Below are 23,223 nucleotides of genomic sequence, written 5' to 3'. Positions count from 1 at the left end.
AGCATAAGCTGTTGCAGTAGGGAATCGGTGTTTATTATAAAAAGGTAAAAGGCAAAAGAAGACATAAGAGATTTAAGACGCTAATTCATGTGAGAGTAAGTATAAGGTGAATAACGGTAATTGTGTCTGAAAGAGAAAAATAGAAATGAAATGGAGGAGAGATTAACAAATGGGTTGTTACAACAAGATATTATCGGGAAAAAGGTAATGAAAATTGTCAATACTATTTATACGTTTCTAGAAACAATGGAACGAAATATGCACTTTTCCACATGCGAGTTCGTGCATAAGACGTGAGATCTTCAACACCTTCTATCTGCATTAGATCCCCATTCATTTAGATTTTTGCTCCTTCTACAGTACCTTCTTCCAGATCGTCAGCTATAGATAAAATGGCTGTTTCGGGTGCAAGGATCATTTGAATGTAAGTCATGTATGTAAGGCGCAATGTTTCGATGTTAGAGTCTTGGTCTTACTATGAAGTAGGAAGTTAGTACTTACCCTCACTATTATTTCTACTTAAAATATCAGATCATAGTCTTTCTACATTTGAAAAGCATATGGTACTCGAAAGTACAGTGAGCAAGTCTCCTATGAACCTCCAACTTCCTATGGAGCTGTTTGAACGGTCTTCAGATTAACAAATAACTCACTGTAACCAGGCTTAAGAAAAGTCGTACCCGTAAGTAGATAGCTGTCAAAATTTGTCCCAGCTAGTCATGATTTACGTAGAACCAGGATAGAAAAAACTCGTACGCGTAAGCAGACAATTGTCTAAATCTGTCCCCGCTAATTATGATTTACGTGGAACCAGATTAAAAAAAACTCGTAAGCGTAAAAGAGCGCTGCCCAGAGTTCTTTTATAAGTGATTGTTACCTATGTGGACTCAGTAGAAAACTCCTCCACACAAACAAATGAATTGCTAGATTTATTGGAAACCTGATATCGAGCTTAGTGTGCCATCTAATATTGGGAAAAGGCCAAGAACTTAAAGAAAAGAAGGAATGCAAAACTTGTATATGCCATCACTGTATAGTGGCAGAACAGAATCCTGTAAGATTTCGAAAAGAACAGCGTAATTAAATCCATTGCGCCGATTTAATGAGCAGTTTTACATCAAGAAGTATGACAATAGCTAGTTATTTTAACAAGGCCATCTAAAAAAAGGGAAGACTGATGGGTAGACAAAAACTCGTACGCATATGCTGTTCAGTTCCTTTAGCAAAAAACTCGTACGTGTAAGACGGCAATCGGATTGGCCATATGAGGTTTCACAACACAACCACCTTAAAAACCCGCTTAGAAAAACTCGTATGCGTAAGAAAAAAAACTCGTACCCGTAGCACTTCTCATTAATTATATCTATAACTTTATTTATTTCTTGCTTTTTCTTTTGTTTTTTAATATGTTTTTTACTATGTTTACAACAATGATAATCAGGATCTTGGCCATTTAAATTTGTCTTGATCTTTTTAGCACAAAACTCTCCTTCTTTTTTTCCACGCTTGAATTTGTGAGTACAAAAACTATTATTAATATTTAAATATAAGAAATAATCAGATGAAAACAAATCTTTTATTTTTTTATTTATTTTTTTTTTAATTTTTTGTATTATATTTTCTGTAATAAAATGGTCAAATTCTGAAGCCAAGAAGTAATCTAGTTCCTTACACAAGTTGTTGCTTAATTGGATATGGTTTAAGGGAAGAAACGTATTTAAAGCAACCATTTTGAAATTGATTAAATCTTTTAGTGAGTTATTTTTTTTATATAAATAATAATTCAATTTTTACTTTTCAAAATTTTTAAATATATGCATGCCAAGACTATCGTGTATAGATTAAATTAATAAAAATTAATTTGGCTATACTATTTTCTTTCAACTATCCAACCAGACACTACTAATAGACCAGAGTATAATCAATATAACCTCGACTGGTCTCCTAAGTCAAGTTTGTTTTTCTTACTTGGGAATTCAAAATCTTATCCATACCATAATTTATGATGTGGTTGTACCTCTATACTATACTTATTTACAAATCGCCATATATTAGTAAGAATACAAGCAACACGAAACTGAATATTATAATATCTTATATCGGTTATTTGCAATGCTGCACGATTATTATTAAATCGTTCAAATTTAGAGCCTAACATAGAGAACTGTGCTTCTATTGCTGAACGAAATGATCCAAACTTGTTATTAAAGTATGTCTCATTGATTGTTAACTTTTGTCCTGGTTCTTTTCTTATGGATGTAAAAAATTACGGTCATAAAAACTATATCTAGCATCTGTCGCATTATCTTTAAACTTTTGTATAAATAAGTTATATCCACCATCCATTCCTAAACAATCTGCCTCACTTATTTTTATATATAGTTTCATATTAATAAACATAGTATCATCATTTCCGATAGCACATTTTTCAGATACTGAAACATGTGTAATTATTTCATTCATATCCTGTATAACTTGTGTACGTATAGCTTGGTCTTTTAATTTATATGAATATAACTGTGAATGTGACTCATTTGGTTTATAATACTTTATTTTACTATCATGTCTATCAATAAATAGTGTAGCATTCTTAAAACCATCTGGATTTTTTATTATGGCTGATAGAATGCGAATACGTGGTGATGAGAACATCCTATCTAAATCTTGTTTTACCTTTTTATTCAATTCATTATAGTTAGTAATCCAGAACTGCTTATATAAATCATAAAATGTTGCATATGGCATAACAGTATGTATATCCTTTCCTGATACACCTAATACTATATGATATAATAATGCAAGTCCTTTTTCAATCTCGCGGTATGGCCCTGGATATTCAATATTTCTATATAAAACTGTAAGAAAATAAAATACAGGTATAAATCCAAATCTATGAAGTAATACATCCTTTATATCATTTATTGTATTATTCTTCATATCTTTAATAGCTGTTCTATGATTAAATCTATGTTGCATTTCAGGCTAAGCTTTATCAAGAAAAGTCCATTTATTATCAATTAAATTTTTAATTTCAATATCGAGTTGTTCAGTGTGTTGTGTTGTGTACATTTTTATTTGCTGTTATATACTTTAAACAATCGCTCTTTTTTTTCTCGTGGGAGGCTACTAATATAAATAAAAAAAATCAATTTTTATTATTTTAATTATAAATCAATAATTATTTCAGCCACTGATAGTTATACCGGTCATAGCAATTTTATTATCTATATTACAGCTAGTAGATTATGTTTGGTTAGACAACTAATAGCAGGACGCCCTTGTGTCTACCTTGCATCTACCTTGTGTCTACCTTGCGTCCACCTTCTGTCTACCTTACATCCACCTTATGTCCACCTTACATCCATTCATGTCGCCACCAGTCATAACCCGTGCTCAAGCAGCTTACATTTTCTATGGTCAACCCATAAGTCCAGAGAATGAAAAATATTTGAATTGCGAGTTAATAGGATTGAAGACGTGGACCTCTGCTTCATAAACAATGACCCGACAGAACCTTATATCATAGCAACGCAGCGCATACTTTTCTCTCCATTTCATTACCTATGATACTGACCCACCAACACAGACGCTGACAGCTCTTCTTCGAATCTGCTGAAACTAGTGAATAGGGCACTCTCATCAATGCAACAGAAGCTGTAGAGGAAGAGCCATGGAGAGTTAAACATAAATCTGATGATTACAAAAAATTCTTAATTTTTTTATCATCTATAATATCTATATAATTAATATAAATAGTTTTTATTATATGATTATAAGAAAAAAAAACAAATTGTTTTCTATTTCTGTTCCTCCTCCTCCTCCTCCTCAAAATAAATAACAATAACAATAATCTGTCAATATATTTAAAAGTTAAATTTTTTATAAATAATTGTTTTTTAATATATATAAATAAGAATATAAAAAGCCTGTTAAGGGTTTGTTGTTATTATTGCTATTGTTATTTATTTTGAAGAGGAGGAGGAGGAGGAACAGAAATAGAAAACAATTTGTTTTATTTTTCTTATAATCATATAATAAAAACTATTTATATTAACTATATAAATATTATAGATGATAAAAAAATTAAGAATTTTTTATAATCATCAGATTTATGTTTAACTCTCCATGACTCTTCCTCTACAGCTTCTGTTGCATTGATGAGAGTGCCCTATTCACTAGTTTCGGCAGATTCGGAAGAAGAGCTGTCAGCGTCTGTGTTGGTGGGTCGTATCGTAGGTAAGAAATGGAGAGAAAAGTATATGCTGCATTGCTATGATATAAGGTTCTGTCGGGTCATCGTTTATGAAGCAGAGGTCCATGTCTTCAATCCATTAACTCGCAATTCACATATTTTTTCATTCTCTAGACTTATGGGTTGACCATAGAAAATGCAAGCTGCTTGAGCACGGGTTATGACTGGTGGCGACATGAATGGATGCAAGGTAGATGCAAGGTGGACGCTTCATGAGTTTCTGAATTTAAAATTAAACAGGTATAATATAACCTTGACATGCATCCACAACTCTTCTAATTCTATATTTAAAAATTCTACTATATTATTTTTTAAATTAGTTTTTAAATCATTTTTATTCAATAATAAAGATGAGTTAAGAGTAACAATTTTGTTAGAAATAATAAATAATCTATTTTTTATAATATAAAAATTCAATTTTTATTTTACTTTTAAATTGATATTATATTTTTCAATTATTATTTTTTTCACAATTTTTAATATAACAACCAGTCTCCTAACCTCTCTAATCAGGTGTCTGGTTGATAAATATAATATTCAGTATAGATGATAAAATTATAATAATTTTATCATCCCAAAATAATCAAAAAAAATTCTTTTTTCTTCTTTCCTTCTGGTTAATATATATCTAGAAAGATTTTAATCTTTCAAATATATATAAATAAAAAGTAAAATGTATCATTTTACTGTTTATTGAAGAAATGGGTTCCATTACCATTTCTTCTAGGGTCAGAGACCCGTTTAGTTATATATAATAAAAGAAATATAATTTCTTTTATATATATATTATTTCTATATTAAACTTAATTAATATTAAATGTAATATTAAATATAATAAACATCACACCTGAAGGTGTTAAAAGCTTGCGGTAGCAAGCTGATAATTATTAATTCAATATAATATTATAATATATATACCAGACGGGTGTTATACACCCGTATATAGCAAGGGGTAATGGAACCCCCCTTGCCTAAATATATTTCAAAATTAAGGAAAAAAAGAAAAAAGAATTGTTTTTCTAAGTATATTAATTATTATAATATACAGGATTTTTCATCTCCTAGCGGACGTTTGAACTTTTATTTAGGCAGAAGGGATTTAATTTTAGGCAGAGTGGACATGAATATTAATCTGAGTGGACATGAATGAAAGTTAATCTGGACATGAATAATAATTGATCTGGATATGAATGAAAATCGAGCTGGACATGAATAAAAATCGAGCTGGACGTGAATGAAAATCGATCTAGACATGAATGAAAATCGAGCTGGACATGAATAAAGATCGTTCTAGACATGAATATAAAACGATCTGGACATAAATATAAATCGACCTGGACATGAATATAAATCGATCTGGACATGAGTAAAATCAATCTGGACAAAATAAAAATCATTCTATACATGAATGAAAATCGTTCTGGACAAGAATAAAAATCAATCTAAACATGAATAATAGACTACCTGAACATAATAACAGTCAACCTGGACATAGTTTTAGTCAACTAAGACATAATAAAAGTTGAAGTAGATAATATATTAAGTGTAGCAGAGCAGAATATTTGAGTACTTAAGATTTTCAATTCAAGTCAAGACATAATAGAAGTTAAGCAGTACAAAGCCAATGTCAAGATATAGTACTATGGCTGGTTCACTCGTGACAAAAAGCTTGCAGGCTAATGTACAGGAAATGGCAAGGGTGTGTCAGAGACTCACCACTGTGTGCATAAGCCTATTTTGCTGCTGTGGGAACAGGGCCTGAGCGTTTCCCCTCATTTCACTTTACCTGGGTTGAGTTTGAAACAAATTGGAGGCTGGTGGCAGAGGTAGGTGGAAAGTGTGGGGTTTGTTAGCAGCAGCAGGGAGGAAAAATACAACCTTTTTTTTTCTCATTACCATTCGCCATGGCAAATCAACAGCTGCGATACACACTTGTAAATGGCTCCTACTCTCTTCACGATGAATAAAAACAAAGAAAATATAACGGCACAATCCACGGATTCATTGAAAAACGAAATGAAGGTAACTGTTTTCTTAAAAAAAGTATGTGCTCAAGATTTATAAGGAGTAGGCCGCCGTTACTGCTGCTTAAAAAAACGCTGGGTAAGTAAACAAGGGAAGGGAAAGGTAATCGGTTGTGCTTGAGGTATAGCTTAAGTGGACATATGCCCATTCAGAATTACTGCTTCTTTCTCTTTTTCTATGTATATACGTGATGCACCATCTTGCACCAATCCAACGTCAAACGTACGTGCGTAATACAACATCGTCCTCTACCTGCACAAACGATTCGTACTCACAACAAGAACGACGCAACAATCTTCTTCTCCATTACTTAAGCACAATCATATACAACATGACGCTGATCCGCCATTGGCTTGCAAAACATACAGCCTGACGTATTCACCTTTCACTATCATGTACGCCCATATTACACGATGACGACTATGACGCCGGTCTTTTGTTTTAATACTTGTACGCTCAAGCACATCATCATCGTAATGACAGTCATCTCTTTCTTTGCTGTTTGTATACACATCAACGCAATGATAATTATATTCTTATGATGCATACACACCACCACAACTATAATCCTCCTCTGCAATTCACTGTACTCGCACACACACGATGGCAACGACGATTACCTTTCTTTTTGCATATGCCAATACAACATTGCCGGTCTTGATGGATAAGGTAGTTATATATGCTGACAGGTGGAATGTAGGGTTTTATTATTGTTACTGTAGATGTTATGGTTGGGATAAAATAATAAAAGTAAAAGATCATACATTATGTAGTCATTATGTTTCAGTTGTTTGCAGGAACGGGTGTGAGATGGGATTGTATGTTTTTACAAGTGCTTCACGGATATAGCTCTGAGCGGTGTTGATAATATGGCAGGGACAAAGAAGAAAAGGCGTTTGTTTTTATGAAGGAGGAAATTTCTTTGCTATTACAACAGCAACTTTATTTGTTGTTAATAACAACAACTATGAACAACCGACAAGTTACTACCCTTGACGACATTCGCTACGCTCTCTCTCACTCGACTGTACGTGGAGTTCTTGCACTCATTCCAAATGAAATCGTGTGCGTTCCTGCTGCTCAATGGCAGATCTTCAAGGATCGCATCTCAGAATTGTGTGGCTACAAATGGGTTCACAAACGCGAGACCGTGCATGGCACCAGACGCTCTGCCATGCAATATCAATAATTACAATAACCATCCTTCACCACGAAACAACATCCTTCGCACTTGTATAACTCTTGTGGAACCTTCTTCGTTGTCTTTCTTATATAATGGTCAACATACTTTATTTTCATCCAATCCACAGCAACACAAAAGGAAAGAAACCCATCAGTTATCCTTCCTGCTATCTACAGCTCATTTATCCATAAAGACCAGCGATGTTAACGTTGGTATATGTAAAAGGTAAAAAGTATTCGCGTCAGGCTGTATGTTTTGCAAGCCAATGGCGGATCAGCGTCATGTTGTATATGATTGTGTTTGAGTAATGGAGAAGAAGATTGTTGCGTCGTTCTTGTTGTGAGTACGAATCGTTTGTGCAGGTAGAGGACGATGTTGTATTACGCACGTACGTTTGACGTTGGATTGGTGCAAGATGGTGCATCACGTATATACATAGAAAAAGAGAAAGAAGCAGTAATTCTGAATGGGCATATGTCCACTTAAGCTATACCCCAAGCACAACCGATAACCTTTTCCTTCCCTTGTTCACTTACCCAGCGTTTTTTTTAAGCAGCAGTAACGGCGGTCTACTCCTTACAAATCTTGAGCCCATGCTTTTCTTAAGAAAACAGTTACCTTCATTTCGTTTTTCAATAAATCCGTGGATTGCGCCGTTTTGTTTTCCTTGTTTTTTGTTCATCGTGAAGAGAGTAGGAGCCATTTACAAGTGTGCGTCGCAGCTGTTGATTTGCCATGGCGAATGCTAATGAGAAAAAAAAAGATCCCTGCTGCTGCTAACAAACCCCACTCTTTCCAGCTACCTCAGCCACCAGCCTCCAATCTGTTTCAAACTCAACCCGGGTAAAATGAAATAAGGGGAAACGCTCAGGCCCTGTTCCCACAGCAGCAAAATAGGCTTATGCATACAGTGAGTCTCTGACGCACCCTTGCCATTTCCTGTACATTAGCCTACAAGCTTCTTGTCACGAGTGAAACAGCCATACTACTACATCTTGACATTGGCTTTGTACTGCTTAACTTCTATTATGTCTTGACTTGAATTGAAAATCTTAAGTACTCAAATATTCTGCTCTGCTACACTTAATATGTATTAGATAGATTATTAGATAAATGATCAATATAGTTTAATACAAAGTCATCTCTTAATCTAAAATCTACTCCTCTAGACGATTCTCTAATAATCCAATTGTTTACTAGGTAATTAAAGTATTCATTCATTAGCCTATGAATGTAGTATCTAAGAGAAGACTCATTATTGATATGATTCATATATAATCTAATATTACTAATAATTCCTAATTCAGGTTCAATCCTTAAATTCTGGAGATTAACAATATGATTTTGTAAACAGTAATTAATATCTACATGTGTAAAACTAGTAGCATCTCTTGTAAGAGGATCCATAGTTAAAATATTGATATTTTGAAATAACCTAATTGAATCATCAATTAGTTCTTCTTGAATTAAATTCTCTAATGTTTGAGAAGATAATCTATTAAATTCTTCTGTGGATTAAATGAATCAGAAGAAATGATTCCTCCAATATTTGAATTAGAAATAATCATTTCATCAATATTAGTGTTACTAATATTATTATTATTTAGATCAATATTATTACCTCGAGATAAGTTAGAAAATTATAGTTTAATCTTAAATTCTAATAGTTCTATAGATTCTCATACCTAATGATTCTGAAATCAGAAGAGATGAATTATCTTCAATCCTCATTGATGAATATCTAATTCGATCAAAATCACTATCTCTATCTCTATTCATAAAATAAGTTAATAAATTAAGAATACTAATATTATTAATATTAATATCAGGTCTAACCCTAGCCATATAATATTGAGCGAAACTAAGGAAACTTGCTCTTGAATTAGTATTCAATTCTGGTTCAATATTAATAATTGAATCCTCAGATTCAGAATCAGATTCTAAATCATCATCTGAATCATAAAATGAATCAAATCGATTAATACCTGAGTTAATTAACTCATCACTAATAATGAAGTACTTACTGTATTACTAATAATACTAGTAGTATTGTTAATCCATTCAATACTAGAGCTAAATGGAGCAGTAATAGAAGAATAAACATAGTTGCAGTAGGATTAATCCATTCAATACTTGAATCAAATCCTTCAATACCTGAATCAATCCATCTATTAAGAAATCATAAGGAGTTCTAGCATATGCATAAATTGCAGACACAGTTGTATAAGTCTTATACAAAATGAACCAGTAATCATTAAAGATCCTGAAATATAAATAACATTCAAGTAATGATTCCATTCAATTTCTGAAAGAATCTATGGGATTGAACTCTAATCAAGATTACTAACTTTATTTTTAATTGATTCAAAAATACTATTACTACTTGGTATATTATCTGGTAATTTTATCTCAGGATATTCAAACTTAGGAAATTAAATACTTGGTAATTGAATTGAAGGTAATCCAATAGAAAATAGATTAAAGTCATCAATTAATGAATTAAATACAGCTGATTGAGAAATCTCTCTTGAAGAAAAGAAATTACTAAAGTTATCCTCGAATATAGAGAAAATAGGATTAACAATAGCTTTAGAATTTGAAGTTGGTTGATACTTTTTCAAATTCTCGAACAATAAAGATAAATAAATAAATAACATAATTAATTTGTATAAGGCCTAAAAGATGCCATAGATTTATTTTAAATTATTAAAATAGTATAAGCTATACTATTTCTTTAATTTTAGATTAGTAGTAGCAGGGCTTCTACCCATTCTAATCTCTTCGTGTGTAAGATCTTTGTATAACTTCAGGACTTTAAATAAATTATCAGTAAGATCACTAAATTTATATACATTAATATTGTGATCTTTACAATATTGCAAGTAATTTCCAAACAGAGTCTTATCTGAAGTAGTATCTTTCTTTCCTAATCGAGTAGAGGAATTATTAGATCTTTCTACATTATTATCATACCAAGTTTTAAATCCTGATTCTAATGATGTTTCCTTTATATTAGTTAAAGAAACATCATTCTCTTGAATTATAGGTTCAGTTTTAAGAGAATCTTGAATTACAGATTCAGTTTCAGGATCCTTTTGATCTAGAACTAAACCTATAGTTTTATAGCTAAGTTCAAGATCTTTAACTTGATTATAAAGAAGATCATCTAATAATTCAATTTGTTTTAAATTCATATCATGAATAGAAGATAGTAATCTAGCTTGTCTAAGGTCAGTAAACATCCTAACTGAAATAGTTAGAATATAGATAATAGTTAAGTATAGAAGAATCTCATTCTTATGAATATCAAGATAAGATCCACCTAGAATAGTGGGGATAACAGTTAATAAGATTTTAGGCATAATAAAAATCTAATCAAGGCAAAACATCCATCGATTAGATTTAAAGATTAATACATTACATATCTTTATTGAATTACTTTTAAGATAATTTAGTAAATGAAAAGAATCTCTCTATACTTTTAAATAACTATATCACATAAAGATAATTAATACTAATACCATTAACATTTGCTTGGTTTGGTTTGTTGCCTAGATATCTAGGGTGCAAAAGCGGTATAGTTTTAAGACGACAAGAAACCTTAAAACCTACCTTTTATTTTGATTTCCCCTTTTCCTCCCTCGTCTTTTTAATAGACTACTACTAACAAGATAAATAATAAATAGATTATTTTATGTATATAAATTATTTGTTATTCACAATTATACAAGAGATTCTTACCCAGAGTTTATCCTAGATTCACACAAACAAGGATAACATATGGGTTGATTGGGGATATTTAATACCTAAATAGATTTACTGCATCATAGAGGATTATTTCAATTTAAGATTTTTAATAGTTGAACTTCTACCAATCTTAATCACCTCAAATTTGTTTAGTTTTAGTCTTTCTTACAAACTATAAAAGTAAGGAGATGACAATGTAAACCAACCCCTTGATTAAGAGATTCTCCTTTATTATAATATTATGTTCACACATTTTGATTCAAAGCAATATTTTAAAACAGTAGGTGCAATTGGAACATTAGGTGGTCTTACTTCAATATATCATTTAACTAAAATGAAATTAAAAAATGATTCAAGATTGAAAGAAAGAGAATTAATTCTTGAAGAACAAAAACATCTTTTAGAAAGAGATAAATTTGAGTTTGAAAAAGAAAAATAGAATAAACAATTTCAAGAATTATTAGATTCAAAATCTTCTTCAAATACTCAAACTATTTCATCCCAATCAAATAATTCCAATCCATCTTCAGAAAATATTACTGTTGATTCAATCTATGAATGGGATCTATTCAATACTACTGAGCTAAATCTAACTCAATTTGTTGGATTTGTAAAACCACTAATTGGTTCTATGGTATTATTTTCTTTATTATTTTTGTTAATGGAATATACAATTCCCTGAATTCATCAACCACGTCTTTCTCCCCTACAATCTATACAACGAATCAGTTTACAAATACACTGAACTGACAGCACAGCAAATTTTCGAAATCGCCGCAACATACACCACACTATTCAATGGAAGAACGACCTCAAACTTCACGCAGTTCGCAAGCAGTAAGAAGGTTGCATATCTAAAAGCTAATGATACGAGAAAACGCCTAAGTGGTGGAGCATGCATACAGCATAAAGCTTTATATGTGATGAAACTAGCTGATAGAGGTACTGTATAACTGTATACCTGCTGTAATGGTGAAAAAGTCTAACACTGAATGTAAAGCATTTCTAGTACAAAATATCAGCAATTACCAGGATCGCTACATATCATTTATCCAGGGATTAAAGAAGGACAATTTTACAATCATTGGTTATGCGTACAAGTCACCAAATGACCTTACCAATGACGCTCTTAACACTTTATTAAACAAAATGATTCACTGCCTTCGGAGCCGCTCACTTGTAGATCAAGTCTACATCTCCCCAAAAAGCTGAGCCAACAGCGCAATGGGTCTCGAGATATATTAGAACTCGTGGAGCTAAGCCAGCTTCAACTTGATGATTGCGTTGGTACAGTGAACCCCCGCTTTTTGCAACAGCGGGAATACCGTTAAAAAAGTTGCAAAATCTGAGGGACTGCAAAATGTGAATATGTTACACAAGTGGGATCGATAAGCTGGCAATCACATCTTTCCTTATTTAGTTTAAAAGCTCTTAAATAATAGAATACAATAGTGTATCTCTTTTGTCACTGGTTCGAGTCTCACTGTCTCTGAAGCTTGAGATTAATATACAATATATGAGGCTGAAGCGGGAAATTGCAGGTCCCGATTTCCAAGTTGCAATCTGCAAAAACCGAGGAATCTGCAATTTTACTAAGTGTTGAGCGGGAATCTGCTCAAAAAAGTTGCAATAAGTGGGGATCTGCAATAAACGGGGGTGCAAAAAGCGGGGGTTCACTGTATTACTTCAACAATCGACATGAACCAACTCAACCTTCTCGCATTCTTAGCCATTATGGCTGAATTTGTTCCTATTTTAGGAGTTACATTGACGCTCTTAATTAAAAGAGCAAAACACCTTGCTGAAAACCATCAGCATATTGAGTATGAACCTCTTGTCACACAACTGAGGTCAGAACTCGAAAAAGACCTTATACAGGCTAAAGTTGATTAAAAACTAAAAATAATACACGCAATAAAATAATTGGAAGAATTCGAGAATATGTGAGATTCCTCAAATCCTCAAATCCTCAATTTTCCGATGCAATGTTAGAGGGTAACACCTCTGGTGCAGATTCCTCGCAGGGCGGCAAAGAATTCCGATTCCAAAACACTAAAGGGCTGTTCACATATATTTGTAAGGACTTCCATTTAACAAAAGAACAAATCATGGAATGGTTTATAAAACATGAACGTATTGGTTATCGAATTGAAAAGGCAATTGCATGTGATAAAATTGCACCAGAAACCAATGAGAAACATGTACACATATGGATACAAATGGATGAGCGATTCGACATAAAAACAGCACGTAAATTCTTTACTATTGATAGTGTTACTCCAAATATTAAACCAGGTGGTAATCCACAAAAGTCTATTAGCTATTGTATGAAAGGAAAAGATTATATTTGTTATAATATTGTAGTATCGCAGAGCGTCGGCTATACTCTGGATACAATGGAAATGAAGTGAGAATAAAGGAAAAAGGCAATTTATGGGCCTTAAATGAGCTATCAATGCTGATCTGATGAGAAGTAGAAAGAAGAAGTGGGAGTTCAAGATTCGGGAATGTTTACGTCCGAAAGCCACTTAAGAGATTCTTTATTAAGAAGAAGAGTTAAGAAAAAGAGATAAGAGATGAACTGAACTGAAATCGAATGGAAGGAAAGGGGCTATTTATACTAATTGATGTGTCGGTTTCTAGCTATGTGATTCGTGGTTTACTAATGCTAATGCGACAAAAGCTAATGCTAATGTGATAAAAGCTAATGCTAATGTGATAAAAGCAAATACCAAGTTGACACTAGCAAGGAACCAATAAGAGTGCGCGAATTTATGTGGACGAAATCGAGTATGGTGGCAAGAAAGAAATCTTTATTGTAAGCGGGGAATTGTCACTACATAGCCCCCTGGCTTTAGATCCGCACGTCCCGGGCGGCCATGTCTGCGGGCAGACCATCCCCGAGCATCTTGTTATAATAGATGTTTATAAGGGAGAAAAGTGATTCGTCGGTCGAAATAAACGTGTCATGTATGTGCAAGTGGACATAGCGACGGATAACGCGCTGGCGCGCAGCTTCATCCCGGTAACGCCGGAGGACGGTAGACAAACGGACGGCGATGCGGTGAGCGAGGAGACGGCGGGCAGTAGCCAGCTTTTCCTTGGCTTTGCGGTGGTTGATATGTTGGGCAACGCACTCTTGGGTGAGGTCAAAGAAATATCCCATTTCGACTCGGAGGTCCTTGGATTCTGGATATAAGGGCGGCGGTACAAAGTCGGGGTCGTATAATCGATAAACAAGTTTGCCACCGCTACAGTCAACAAGGCAAGGTGCGGTTGGGTTCGGTTGGTACTGTGGTGGCTCGTCGGCGTGATCTTGGTGAGTATGAATGGGCAACTCGACAGGCTTATCCCATTCCGATATTTGGTCGGGTGTCGGTGCCGATGAAGCAGTTGTCGTTGAGGGGGGAGAGTCGAACAAGGACGATGGGGAATAGGATGGCGAGGGGTAGCTGTTGTAGGGCATGGTCGATTTCGTAAGAAGAAAAGGTTTATTGTGACGATTAGATTAATGAAGACGGATGGTTTGGAGATGTACAGATATTTATATTATTCGGTTTCGATACAATGCGGGTGTCGTGCTTCGTGTTATGGTGGTGTCGGTTTATGCTTGTATAGCGTTAGCATTTGCTATCTCGGACGCAGCTTATGCTATAGTGGAATAGTTTATGCTAGGGAATTAGCTTATGCTAAGGGAGAATTAGCTTATGCCTTGAGCGGCTCTGCGAGTTTGACGATCCGGGTTGGTTTAATGTTAATGCAGCCGCGCGCGAATGCGGGTAACAGTAGAGCAGTGATCGATACTTGTTCTGTATATTGTGTTGTATATGTTTTGGACATCTTGTGTGTTTCGCTTTTGTAACTGTTCTTTTTTGTGTTTTGTTTTGTGTTTGTTTTTTCTTTTTTTTTTTTTTTTTTTTTTTTTTTTTGAATTGCTTTATTTCAATATTGTGGTGGTGATGGTGGAGCTATTACATGTAATTAAGCGTTCACTATATTACGTCGTGCCCTGGCGGCAGCCGAAAAGGCTTTGGTCAATGCCTTGCAGAACGGGTGCGAAGGATCTAATGCGCCAGTAGGCAAGCCTACGGCCCGGAAGATTGCTGTGAGTCCAGCGTGTCGGGCGTTGTGACGGCGGCATTGTTGATATAATGCGTCTTTGTCAAAGATTTCTTGCACGAGGAGATTAACTACTTCTGCTCGTGTTTCGTGGATTCGTCGCGCCACGCTTTCCCGCTCGAGTTGGTCTCTGACCCGGTCTACCAAAGCTGGGGAGAGTTTCGTCTCGTCGAGTTGCGCGAGGATAGCCAAGATGTCATCGTGGCTGTAGCCTTGGTTTTGGGGTCCTGCAGGCGGCGCGATTTCATCCAGGGACGCGAGGATGTCAGGATGGTTGGGTGTCGACATCGTTTCTTCGGGTTGTTTGTATCGGGAGGTGTATGTCGGTCGAAACGCTACGTTGGGCATGGTATATATACGCATTCGGTTTCCGTGTATCGTGCCTCGTAACATTTTCCCTTCTAGTGTCTTAAGAGTGTATCCGTGTTTTCCGTTGCTGTGGTGCACAATGTAAGGACCATTCCACATGTCTTCCATTTTTGCTGAGAACGACGATTCGATGGCGTTATGATAAACTAGCACTGCGTCCCCAATTTTGAACGGTGGTTGCAGCAGGTGCTTTTTCTTGCCGAGTATTTTCCGATCTAGTGCTTTCTTTTGATTTTGCTGGGATACTTTGATGGTGTCGGCTGCGTTCTGCCGGATGTTCCTGAGAAGTCTGAGATGTGTGTCCATCCAGGTGTCATATTCCTTTTGTGTCCAGGCTGTCACATCTGTGTTGCTTTCTATTTGTGGTACGGATCTGTCGAACGGTGTCCAAGGGTGACGGCCGTATAGTAAGTAGAAGGGTGATGCCTTCGTTGTCGAGTGGATGCGGCTATTGTAACTGAGTACCAGCGAGGGCAGGTACGCGCTCCAGTCTGCTTTTTCTTCGTTAGATAATCGCTTCAATCCTTGTGCTAGGCTGCGGTTCCATCGTTCAATTTTTCCGTTTACGCTAGGTGAGAAAGCGCTCGCCATGCGGTGTTCGATATTGAAGTTGTTACAGATTTCGTCGATGATTTTGTTGTTGACTGGCAATCCTCTGTCGGTGAGTAGTACTTTGATGTGTGAGTGCGTGCAGATGATGTTTTGATATATGAATAGAGCGACCTCTGTGGCGTTTGCGAGGCGGACCGGCTTTGCGTTGACGTAGTTCGTCAGATAGTCGATACTTGCAATGACGTATGAGTGACCAGCACGAGATGGTCTGAGGTGTTTGATATCTAGTGCGACCATCGTGAATGGTTCTGGTTCAACGGGTATCGGGTGTAGTAGTTCGATTTTCTCGGGTTTTCCATGTCGTTGACATCGGGAGCATTGTGCTATTGTGAGCTGTATGTCGCGTCGCATTCCTTCCCAGTAATAGCGTTGTGCTATGCGTTGGTATGTTGTGTGTAGCGCATAATGAGCACCGCCGGTAGGATAGAAGTGGTATGTCCAGATAGCATTGTCGGCTTCTTGCTTGTTGAGTACAAGGCGGATACCGGCACCTTGTCGTCGGTAAACGCGGTCGTTGTATACGAGATAATTTTTGCTTTGTGATGCTAGGTATCGTTCCTGTTGCTTTGTGATACCCGGAGGGTATTCTAGCGTGTTGAGATAATGATGTAATAAAGCTAATTTCTTTGTGTCCATTGTGTGTATTGTCAGAGTTGTCAGAATTTGTGAAGTTGTCAGTTGTCAGATGATGGTGTGGTTTGTGTTGTAATTAAAAAGGGTAAGTTGTGTTTGGGTAAATGAGAATGTTGTGTTGATCAGCGCGGCAGTTGAATGCGCGAAAATGCATGTAGATAAGAGTAAGAAAATGTGAATAGCGAAAATAAAAGATTATAAGCGAAAGTGTGGATATGTAGAAAGGAGTTGTTTTTTTGTGGGGTTATATTGTTTTCTTGTGTTTTGTGTGGGTTTATTGTGTTTTGTTTGTTTAAGTGTAGCAAAAAGTTGTAAATAGGGGGTGCCGGGTTGCGCCGGTAAAAAGAAAAGCGTGTCCTCATGCTTTTAACGACTTCCCGGGTACTGGTCGAAAATAGTAATGACGTTAATATCCTAAGCGACTGAGAAAGTCGGCATTCTTGTTCTCTTTGCCAGGTCGATATTTGACTTCAAAGGAGTACTCGGAGAGTGTGAGCACCCATCGGGCTAAAATGCCGGTTAGGTTTGTTGCGTTTAGTAGTCCCTTTAGACTGGCGTGATCGGTCAGGATGAGAAATTTCTCTTTGGAGCCAAGAAGGTAAGGTCTTAGACGTGTTACGGCGAAAATGACACTGCCGCATTCGAGTTTGCTGGCGGACCATGAGCGTTCATTTGGCTGCAGGCCTTTGCTGAGGTACAGAATGACATGTTCCTTGCCGTCGTCGCCGTATTGGCTAAGGACACAACCATATCCGTGGGAGCTTCCGTCACAGCATAGGACGAATCGTTTGTTATAGTCCGGATAGGCAAGTATGGGGCTTGTACAGAGTGCTTCCTTCAGCGCTTCGAACGCGGTAACCGCGTCCGGGGTCCACTGGAGCTTGATGGTGCCATCTTTTGTCATCTCGTGTAATGGTCGTGCAATTTTGGCAAAGCCTTTTACGAATGACCGGTAATAGGAGGCGCAACCGATGAAACTTTTAAGCATTTTGACGGTTTGAGGCCGTTCGAAGTTAGCGATTTTTTCGACTTTGGCAGGGTCAGTTTGGATTCCTTCTGCTGATACAATGTAGCCGAGGAATTTGAGTTCTTTCTGGAAAAAACTGCACTTTTGAGGGTTGAGGATCAAGCCAGCGCGGCGTAAACAGGAGAATACGTGATGCAGGTTACGGATATGTGATCGCTGATCTTTTTCGTAGCAAATCAAGTCATCGCAGTAAATAAGACAAGTGCGGTTAAGTAGGGCGCGTAAGCAACTACTCATTACGCGACCGAGCGTCTGTACCGAGTTAGCAAGGCCCATAGGCATGCGTAAGTACTCATACAGGCCAAAGCGGGTGGTGAACGCAGTCTTAGGGATAGCGTCTTCGCTGAGTGGCACGTTATAGAATCCCTTAGAAAGGTCAAGGCTGCTAAAGGCGGTGGATGAGGTAACGGTGAGGTTGTGCAGGAGCTCGTCAATTCGTGGCACGCCTGCATAGGCATCAAAGCGTGTTACTGCGTTCAATTTCCTATAGTCAACAACGAGACGATACCGTGGCTCGGTGTCGCCTGGTAGACTTTTCTTGCGAATCATGATAATGGGTGCGGCCCAAGGGCTGTTGGATGGCCGGATGATACCCATTTTACAATACTTGTCGAGCTCAATTTTGAGATGTTTGAGTTCCAAAGGGCTCATGCGGTATGGTCGGTGACGGATGGGAGCCGTGTCTTTTTCAGTGATGATGTCGTGTTTGATAAAATCTGTTCTCCCAATAGTCTCTCCGTCCCAGTCAAATATGTCTTGGAATTGAGTAATCAAATGGTAGAATTCTGCTCGTAGCTCTGGATCTAGTTCTCCTAGATTGAAGAGTTCTCGTTGTGCCGTAGTAAGTGGTTTAAGTTCGGTAGGCATGGAGATTATTTGTCGCGGCGTCTTAGGCTCAATGACCAGCTCGTAGCCTTGGTCATGGGTGGTGACAGCGTATAATTCCCCAAGTATTTCATCAGCTCCGAAGGTAAAGCTCTGCGTGTCTGACATGTTGATGATTGAAATTCTGAAAGTTTTATCGGTTGGGTAGAGGATTCCGCAGTGGATTCCAATGTGATCAGGTAAAGCTTGCGTGGTATCGAAGATATAGGTGTTGGAAGATTTCAATATTGTTGGGATATCTATCTCATATGTCTGGTAGGATGCAGCTTCGATGTCGATAGAATCGTTGGTTATCAGATGCAGCGTGTCGTGTTCTTTTATCAATTCTAGTGGCTGAGCGGTTTCGACAATGGCGAACAACTCATCCTCAAGCCAATATTCGTTGGTCAGCATCTCATCAGCTAGGGACGAGGACTCTTGGTCTGACGATTCGTTTCCAGTAGTCGATGCGGTCGAATCTTCTGTCGTGGCGGATGCCGCTTCGTCGTCATCTGTAGTGGGTTCTTCTTCCCATGGTTGTTCTAGACTCAACTTTGGTCGTTCATAAGTGACGGGAATTGACCGAGTTTCGCCGTGATGTATCCATAAGAGCTTGGTCTTATAGTCGATCGTAGCTTGGGCTTGCTTGAGCCAGTTATTTCCGATAATAAGGTCGTTAGGACAGGAGGGTAGTACTTCTACTGCAGCAGGGACAGAATCCGTCCCGTGTGGTTGCAACTCTACGTTGTTTATGATGCCCAACGAAGCGTGGCGGGCTCCATTGCCTAGTTTGAAGACAGCTGTCGATGGTTCATCGATCTCAAGACCGAGTTTTTGTGCTAGACGTTGGGACATACAGGTGCGGCTGGCGCCTGAATCTACCAAGGTCTTTACGGGCGTGTCGTACAATAAGAAGGTCGTGTAAAGCGCTGTTGTCGCGGGCGACGGTACAGACTCTTCATCTAATACGGCCAAGGTACGTGTGTCTCGACACGCTTTAGTAACTTGTCGTCGTAGAGATGGAGCGACGCCTAGTAGTTGACCGAAACTGATATCGGCTGTTCTGCTTAGCAAGTCTGCAGAGACATCGTATGGGGTACGTTTGATGTTGGTCTGGGTTGTGTTTACGGGTTTTCTGTTTCTATTTTGGGTTGGCGATTTTTGGGTTCTCTTGGGTGTATTTTTATTTTTCTGAGGGGTCGATTTTTCTTGCGCGGCTCTTCCCGCTACACTTCTGTTTTTTGCTGGGGTAGGTGGTGTAGGTGCGAATGGCGAGGTATTTTGTTTCGTTTTGACCTCAGCTCCCTCCGATGGTGAGTCAATGTCCATGTTATCTGTAGGGGTTCTGAGCTGAGTCCATTGTTTCGCGGCCGGCATCGTGTTGTTCTTGGACAGGGCCGTCTGTCCGAAGGCTGATTGTAGACCTGTGGTAGGTGCGGCAAGGGTTGGCTGTGTTGGTCTGGTTTGTGTGTTGACTTGGTTGCTAATGGGCGTTGTCATGGGGACCTGTCTCGTTAGGGGCTCATCACGAGGTACCGTGGGACCGGTCGTGGCTTGTTTCTTTCGTCGTCGAACAGGAGGGTCTCGAAATTCTACTCTCTTTTGCGAATTGTTCTTTTGTACCTTACCTGCTTCGTTGCGAGGGCGTAATTGTCGTGTGGTCGATCTTACTGCTGGTTGTTGAGCCGCGTACAGCTCGTCATCTTGAACATGCAGTTCTTCGTCGTCCTCATAGTCCGTTTCGTACTCTGACCCACAATCTTCGAAATACCCGTCGTCTTCATACAGGTCTCTTTCCACCGGTGTATAGTCATATTCCTCCATAAAGGCGAACGTTCCTGAAGGCGAGTTAGGTCGAGCGGGTGGCTCCCTATTGCTATCGTTGCGTTGGTGGTTACGGTCCCTATTTCCGTCTTCTCGTGGGGAGTAACGCGTTTCGTTTTCCCGTCTGTTCGAGTTGTAGGGCCGTTGGTAACTATCACGACGGTTATAGTCATTGGAGCGGTACGAGTTGTTCCTCCCGTTACCGTTATGCTGGTAATTATCACTGCGGTTTTGGTTTCGGTTATATCGCGAGCGATAATCGTTGTTTCTAAAGGTACTTTCAGCTACTCTCTTCGTTTCTTCCTGGATTAGGCGGCGCAGCATGCCTTCCAAGCTTTGCGGAGCGGTGTTATCGACATCGGCCGACTCATGTTGGAATAATTCCAGGTTTTGCATTTGTTTGGTGAGTGCGTCGATCGCAGGAGTCGTGCTACCGCTGGCGTTATTCAGATTAGGTGGGCGGAAGGCTTTGGTATGGGCCTTCTTTATGGTTTCTTTAGGGGTTTGATTTCTGCTTATCCATGAGGTAGGGATTCTGTCCTCCTCTGCTTGTGGCAGGAAAGGGTTATCCTGAGGATACAGGGTGGTTCCATGTCGACCTCGCCAATAACCGTATGCGAATTTCTTATATTGTTCGAAGGTGTTTGCTCCCATCATGTAGCAATGCTGCTTAACACGAGGCAACAATCCTGACTTAAATTTTGCCGCTATCAATGCATCAGCTTCACCAGAAGACAAGGCAGCCAGATCCGCAGCTTGCTGAATGCGACCCAGGAACATTCGTGGGGGTTCATCCTCTCCTTGCGTGATTTGGTCAAATGCGTCCTTGTAATATTCGATAACGTCTGGCGTTACATATTCTCGTTCCAACTGCTTGATCAATTCGTGATAGTCGCTTCCAAGTTTATTGTCAGCACGGATCAATCCTTGCAGGAAAATGCGTGCATATTTTTTGACTTGTGCATTCAAGATGCTGGCTTGTCGTTTGGTATCGGTAATGTTTGCAATCGCAAAGTACGACTCAAGGGTCTCCCTGAAATAGCGGAAATCTTCGCCCTCATAGCCGCAAAAGTCGACGAGTCTCGGCTTGTAGCTCAATGTATCGGTGCCATGTGCCAACAGAGGTATGTCGGATGAGGATCCAACATAGTCGTCGGTTTCGCGAGAGGTTCGGGGTGCGTACTTGGATTGACTGCTCATTTTGCTGTTTGCTTGGTTTCTTATTGTTGGTTGGATTTAAGGTAATGTTTATGGGTTGTATATGTGTGGTTTTCTTATTATTGTTATTTTGTGGAGAGTATGTTTGAAAGGTTAATAAATGTTTGTTTTGTGATTTATTGAGTTGTTATATGGGCCGTTTCTTGTTAAACGATCCCTCTAGTGAGCACCAAATGTAGTATCGCAGAGCGTCGGCTATACTCTGGATACAATGGAAATGAAGTGAGAATAAAGGAAAAAGGCAATTTATGGGCCTTAAATGAGCTATCAATGCTGATCTGATGAGAAGTAGAAAGAAGAAGTGGGAGTTCAAGATTCGGGAATGTTTACGTCCGAAAGCCACTTAAGAGATTCTTTATTAAGAAGAAGAGTTAAGAAAAAGAGATAAGAGATGAACTGAACTGAAATCGAATGGAAGGAAAGGGGCTATTTATACTAATTGATGTGTCGGTTTCTAGCTATGTGATTCGTGGTTTGCTAATGCTAATGCGACAAAAGCTAATGCTAATGTGATAAAAGCTAATGCTAATGTGATAAAAGCAAATACCAAGTTGACATTAGCAAGGAACCAGTAAGAGTGCGCGAATTTATGTGGACGAAATCGAGTATGGTGGCAAGAAAGAAATCTTTATTGTAAGCGGGGAATTGTCACTACAATATGGATCCAAATTATGAAATTAAAACCAGAAAAATGCACCAACAGTTACTTAGATATCAATTAATTACTAAGCAGCTTAATATGTGGAAGGCTACCGCAATATATCCAGAATTGCTATGGAAATATAATACTGTAAAATCAAATTTAAATTCTTACTTTCATGATGCAGATATGGAAAATAACCCTGGAAATAAATTACATATGTGGTCTATGTTTGGTATTGAAACAATGTTTGGTGGCAAAAATAAGATACCACAATACTGGATTGTAGGTCCATCAAATGTAGGTATGGTGCCCGCCACCTAGAAATGTAAATTTTTGGACCAATTTTCAATGTTTTATTTCAACTTTTTTCACTTATACAACCTACTTTTTTGGCTTCATAGAACGATAGAGAAAGGCTCAAAAAATAATTCTATGAAACGTTTTTGTATCCATACGAGCAAAAAAAAATGAGAAATAAAGTGTTGAAGTTAGTGTCGATTTCAAAATTTAGCAGAGGATTTTGTCAGAATGTCCACCCTACTATACACTATAGTATATGACATTGAATCGGCGATTTCCATATTAAGAAGGTAGTGTAACATTAGTGGTAAGCATTTGTGCAATATATAGCTCAGCCTTCCAATCAACATTGACTGTAATGGTGCTAGGTAAATTATAAGTAGGATGACAGTTTTATTGTTCTTTTT

General features: G+C 37.7%; 3 protein-coding genes across 3 annotated transcripts; 1 reads left to right on the top strand and 2 right to left on the bottom strand.

Annotated features, from left to right (window-relative positions):
* Positions 1-12,176: 12,176 nt before the first annotated feature.
* On the top strand, positions 12,177-12,419 carry BDB00DRAFT_775155 (uncharacterized protein; the record flags this gene model as incomplete). The annotated part of the gene is made up of 1 exon (XM_053120205.1): positions 12,177-12,419. One exon carries the CDS (start codon positions 12,177-12,179, stop codon positions 12,417-12,419), a length of 243 nt encoding a protein of 80 aa, XP_052973309.1.
* Positions 12,420-13,989: 1,570 nt separating this feature from the next.
* On the bottom strand, positions 13,990-14,846 carry BDB00DRAFT_856343 (uncharacterized protein). The gene has a single exon (XM_053125780.1). The coding sequence runs from the start codon at positions 14,671-14,673 to the stop codon at positions 14,062-14,064; it is 612 nt and encodes a 203-aa protein (XP_052973308.1). The 5' UTR covers positions 14,674-14,846; the 3' UTR covers positions 13,990-14,061.
* Positions 14,847-15,149: 303 nt separating this feature from the next.
* BDB00DRAFT_894180 (uncharacterized protein) lies at positions 15,150-15,700 on the bottom strand (the record flags this gene model as incomplete). The annotated part of the gene is made up of 2 exons (XM_053128501.1): positions 15,209-15,700; positions 15,150-15,175 (listed from the first exon to the last, which is right to left on the bottom strand). The coding sequence occupies exons 1-2, from the start codon at positions 15,687-15,689 to the stop codon at positions 15,150-15,152; spliced, it is 507 nt and encodes a 168-aa protein (XP_052973307.1). The 5' UTR covers positions 15,690-15,700.
* Positions 15,701-23,223: the final 7,523 nt, after the last annotated feature.

The sequence above is a fragment of the Zychaea mexicana genome, assembly GCF_025766255.1.
Source record: "Zychaea mexicana strain RSA 1403 chromosome Unknown BDB00scaffold_155, whole genome shotgun sequence".
Classification (NCBI taxonomy): Eukaryota; Fungi; Mucoromycota; class Mucoromycetes; order Mucorales; family Lichtheimiaceae; genus Zychaea; species Zychaea mexicana.
Note: the sequence above shows the minus strand (reverse complement) of the source record. Positions and strands in the feature narration are given on the sequence as shown.

What these genes read in the sequence shown, in the direction of transcription:
- BDB00DRAFT_856343 (XM_053125780.1), bottom strand. Translation starts at nt 14,673, where the DNA reads ATGCCCTACAACAGCTACCCCTCGCCATCCTATTCCCCATCGTCCTTG.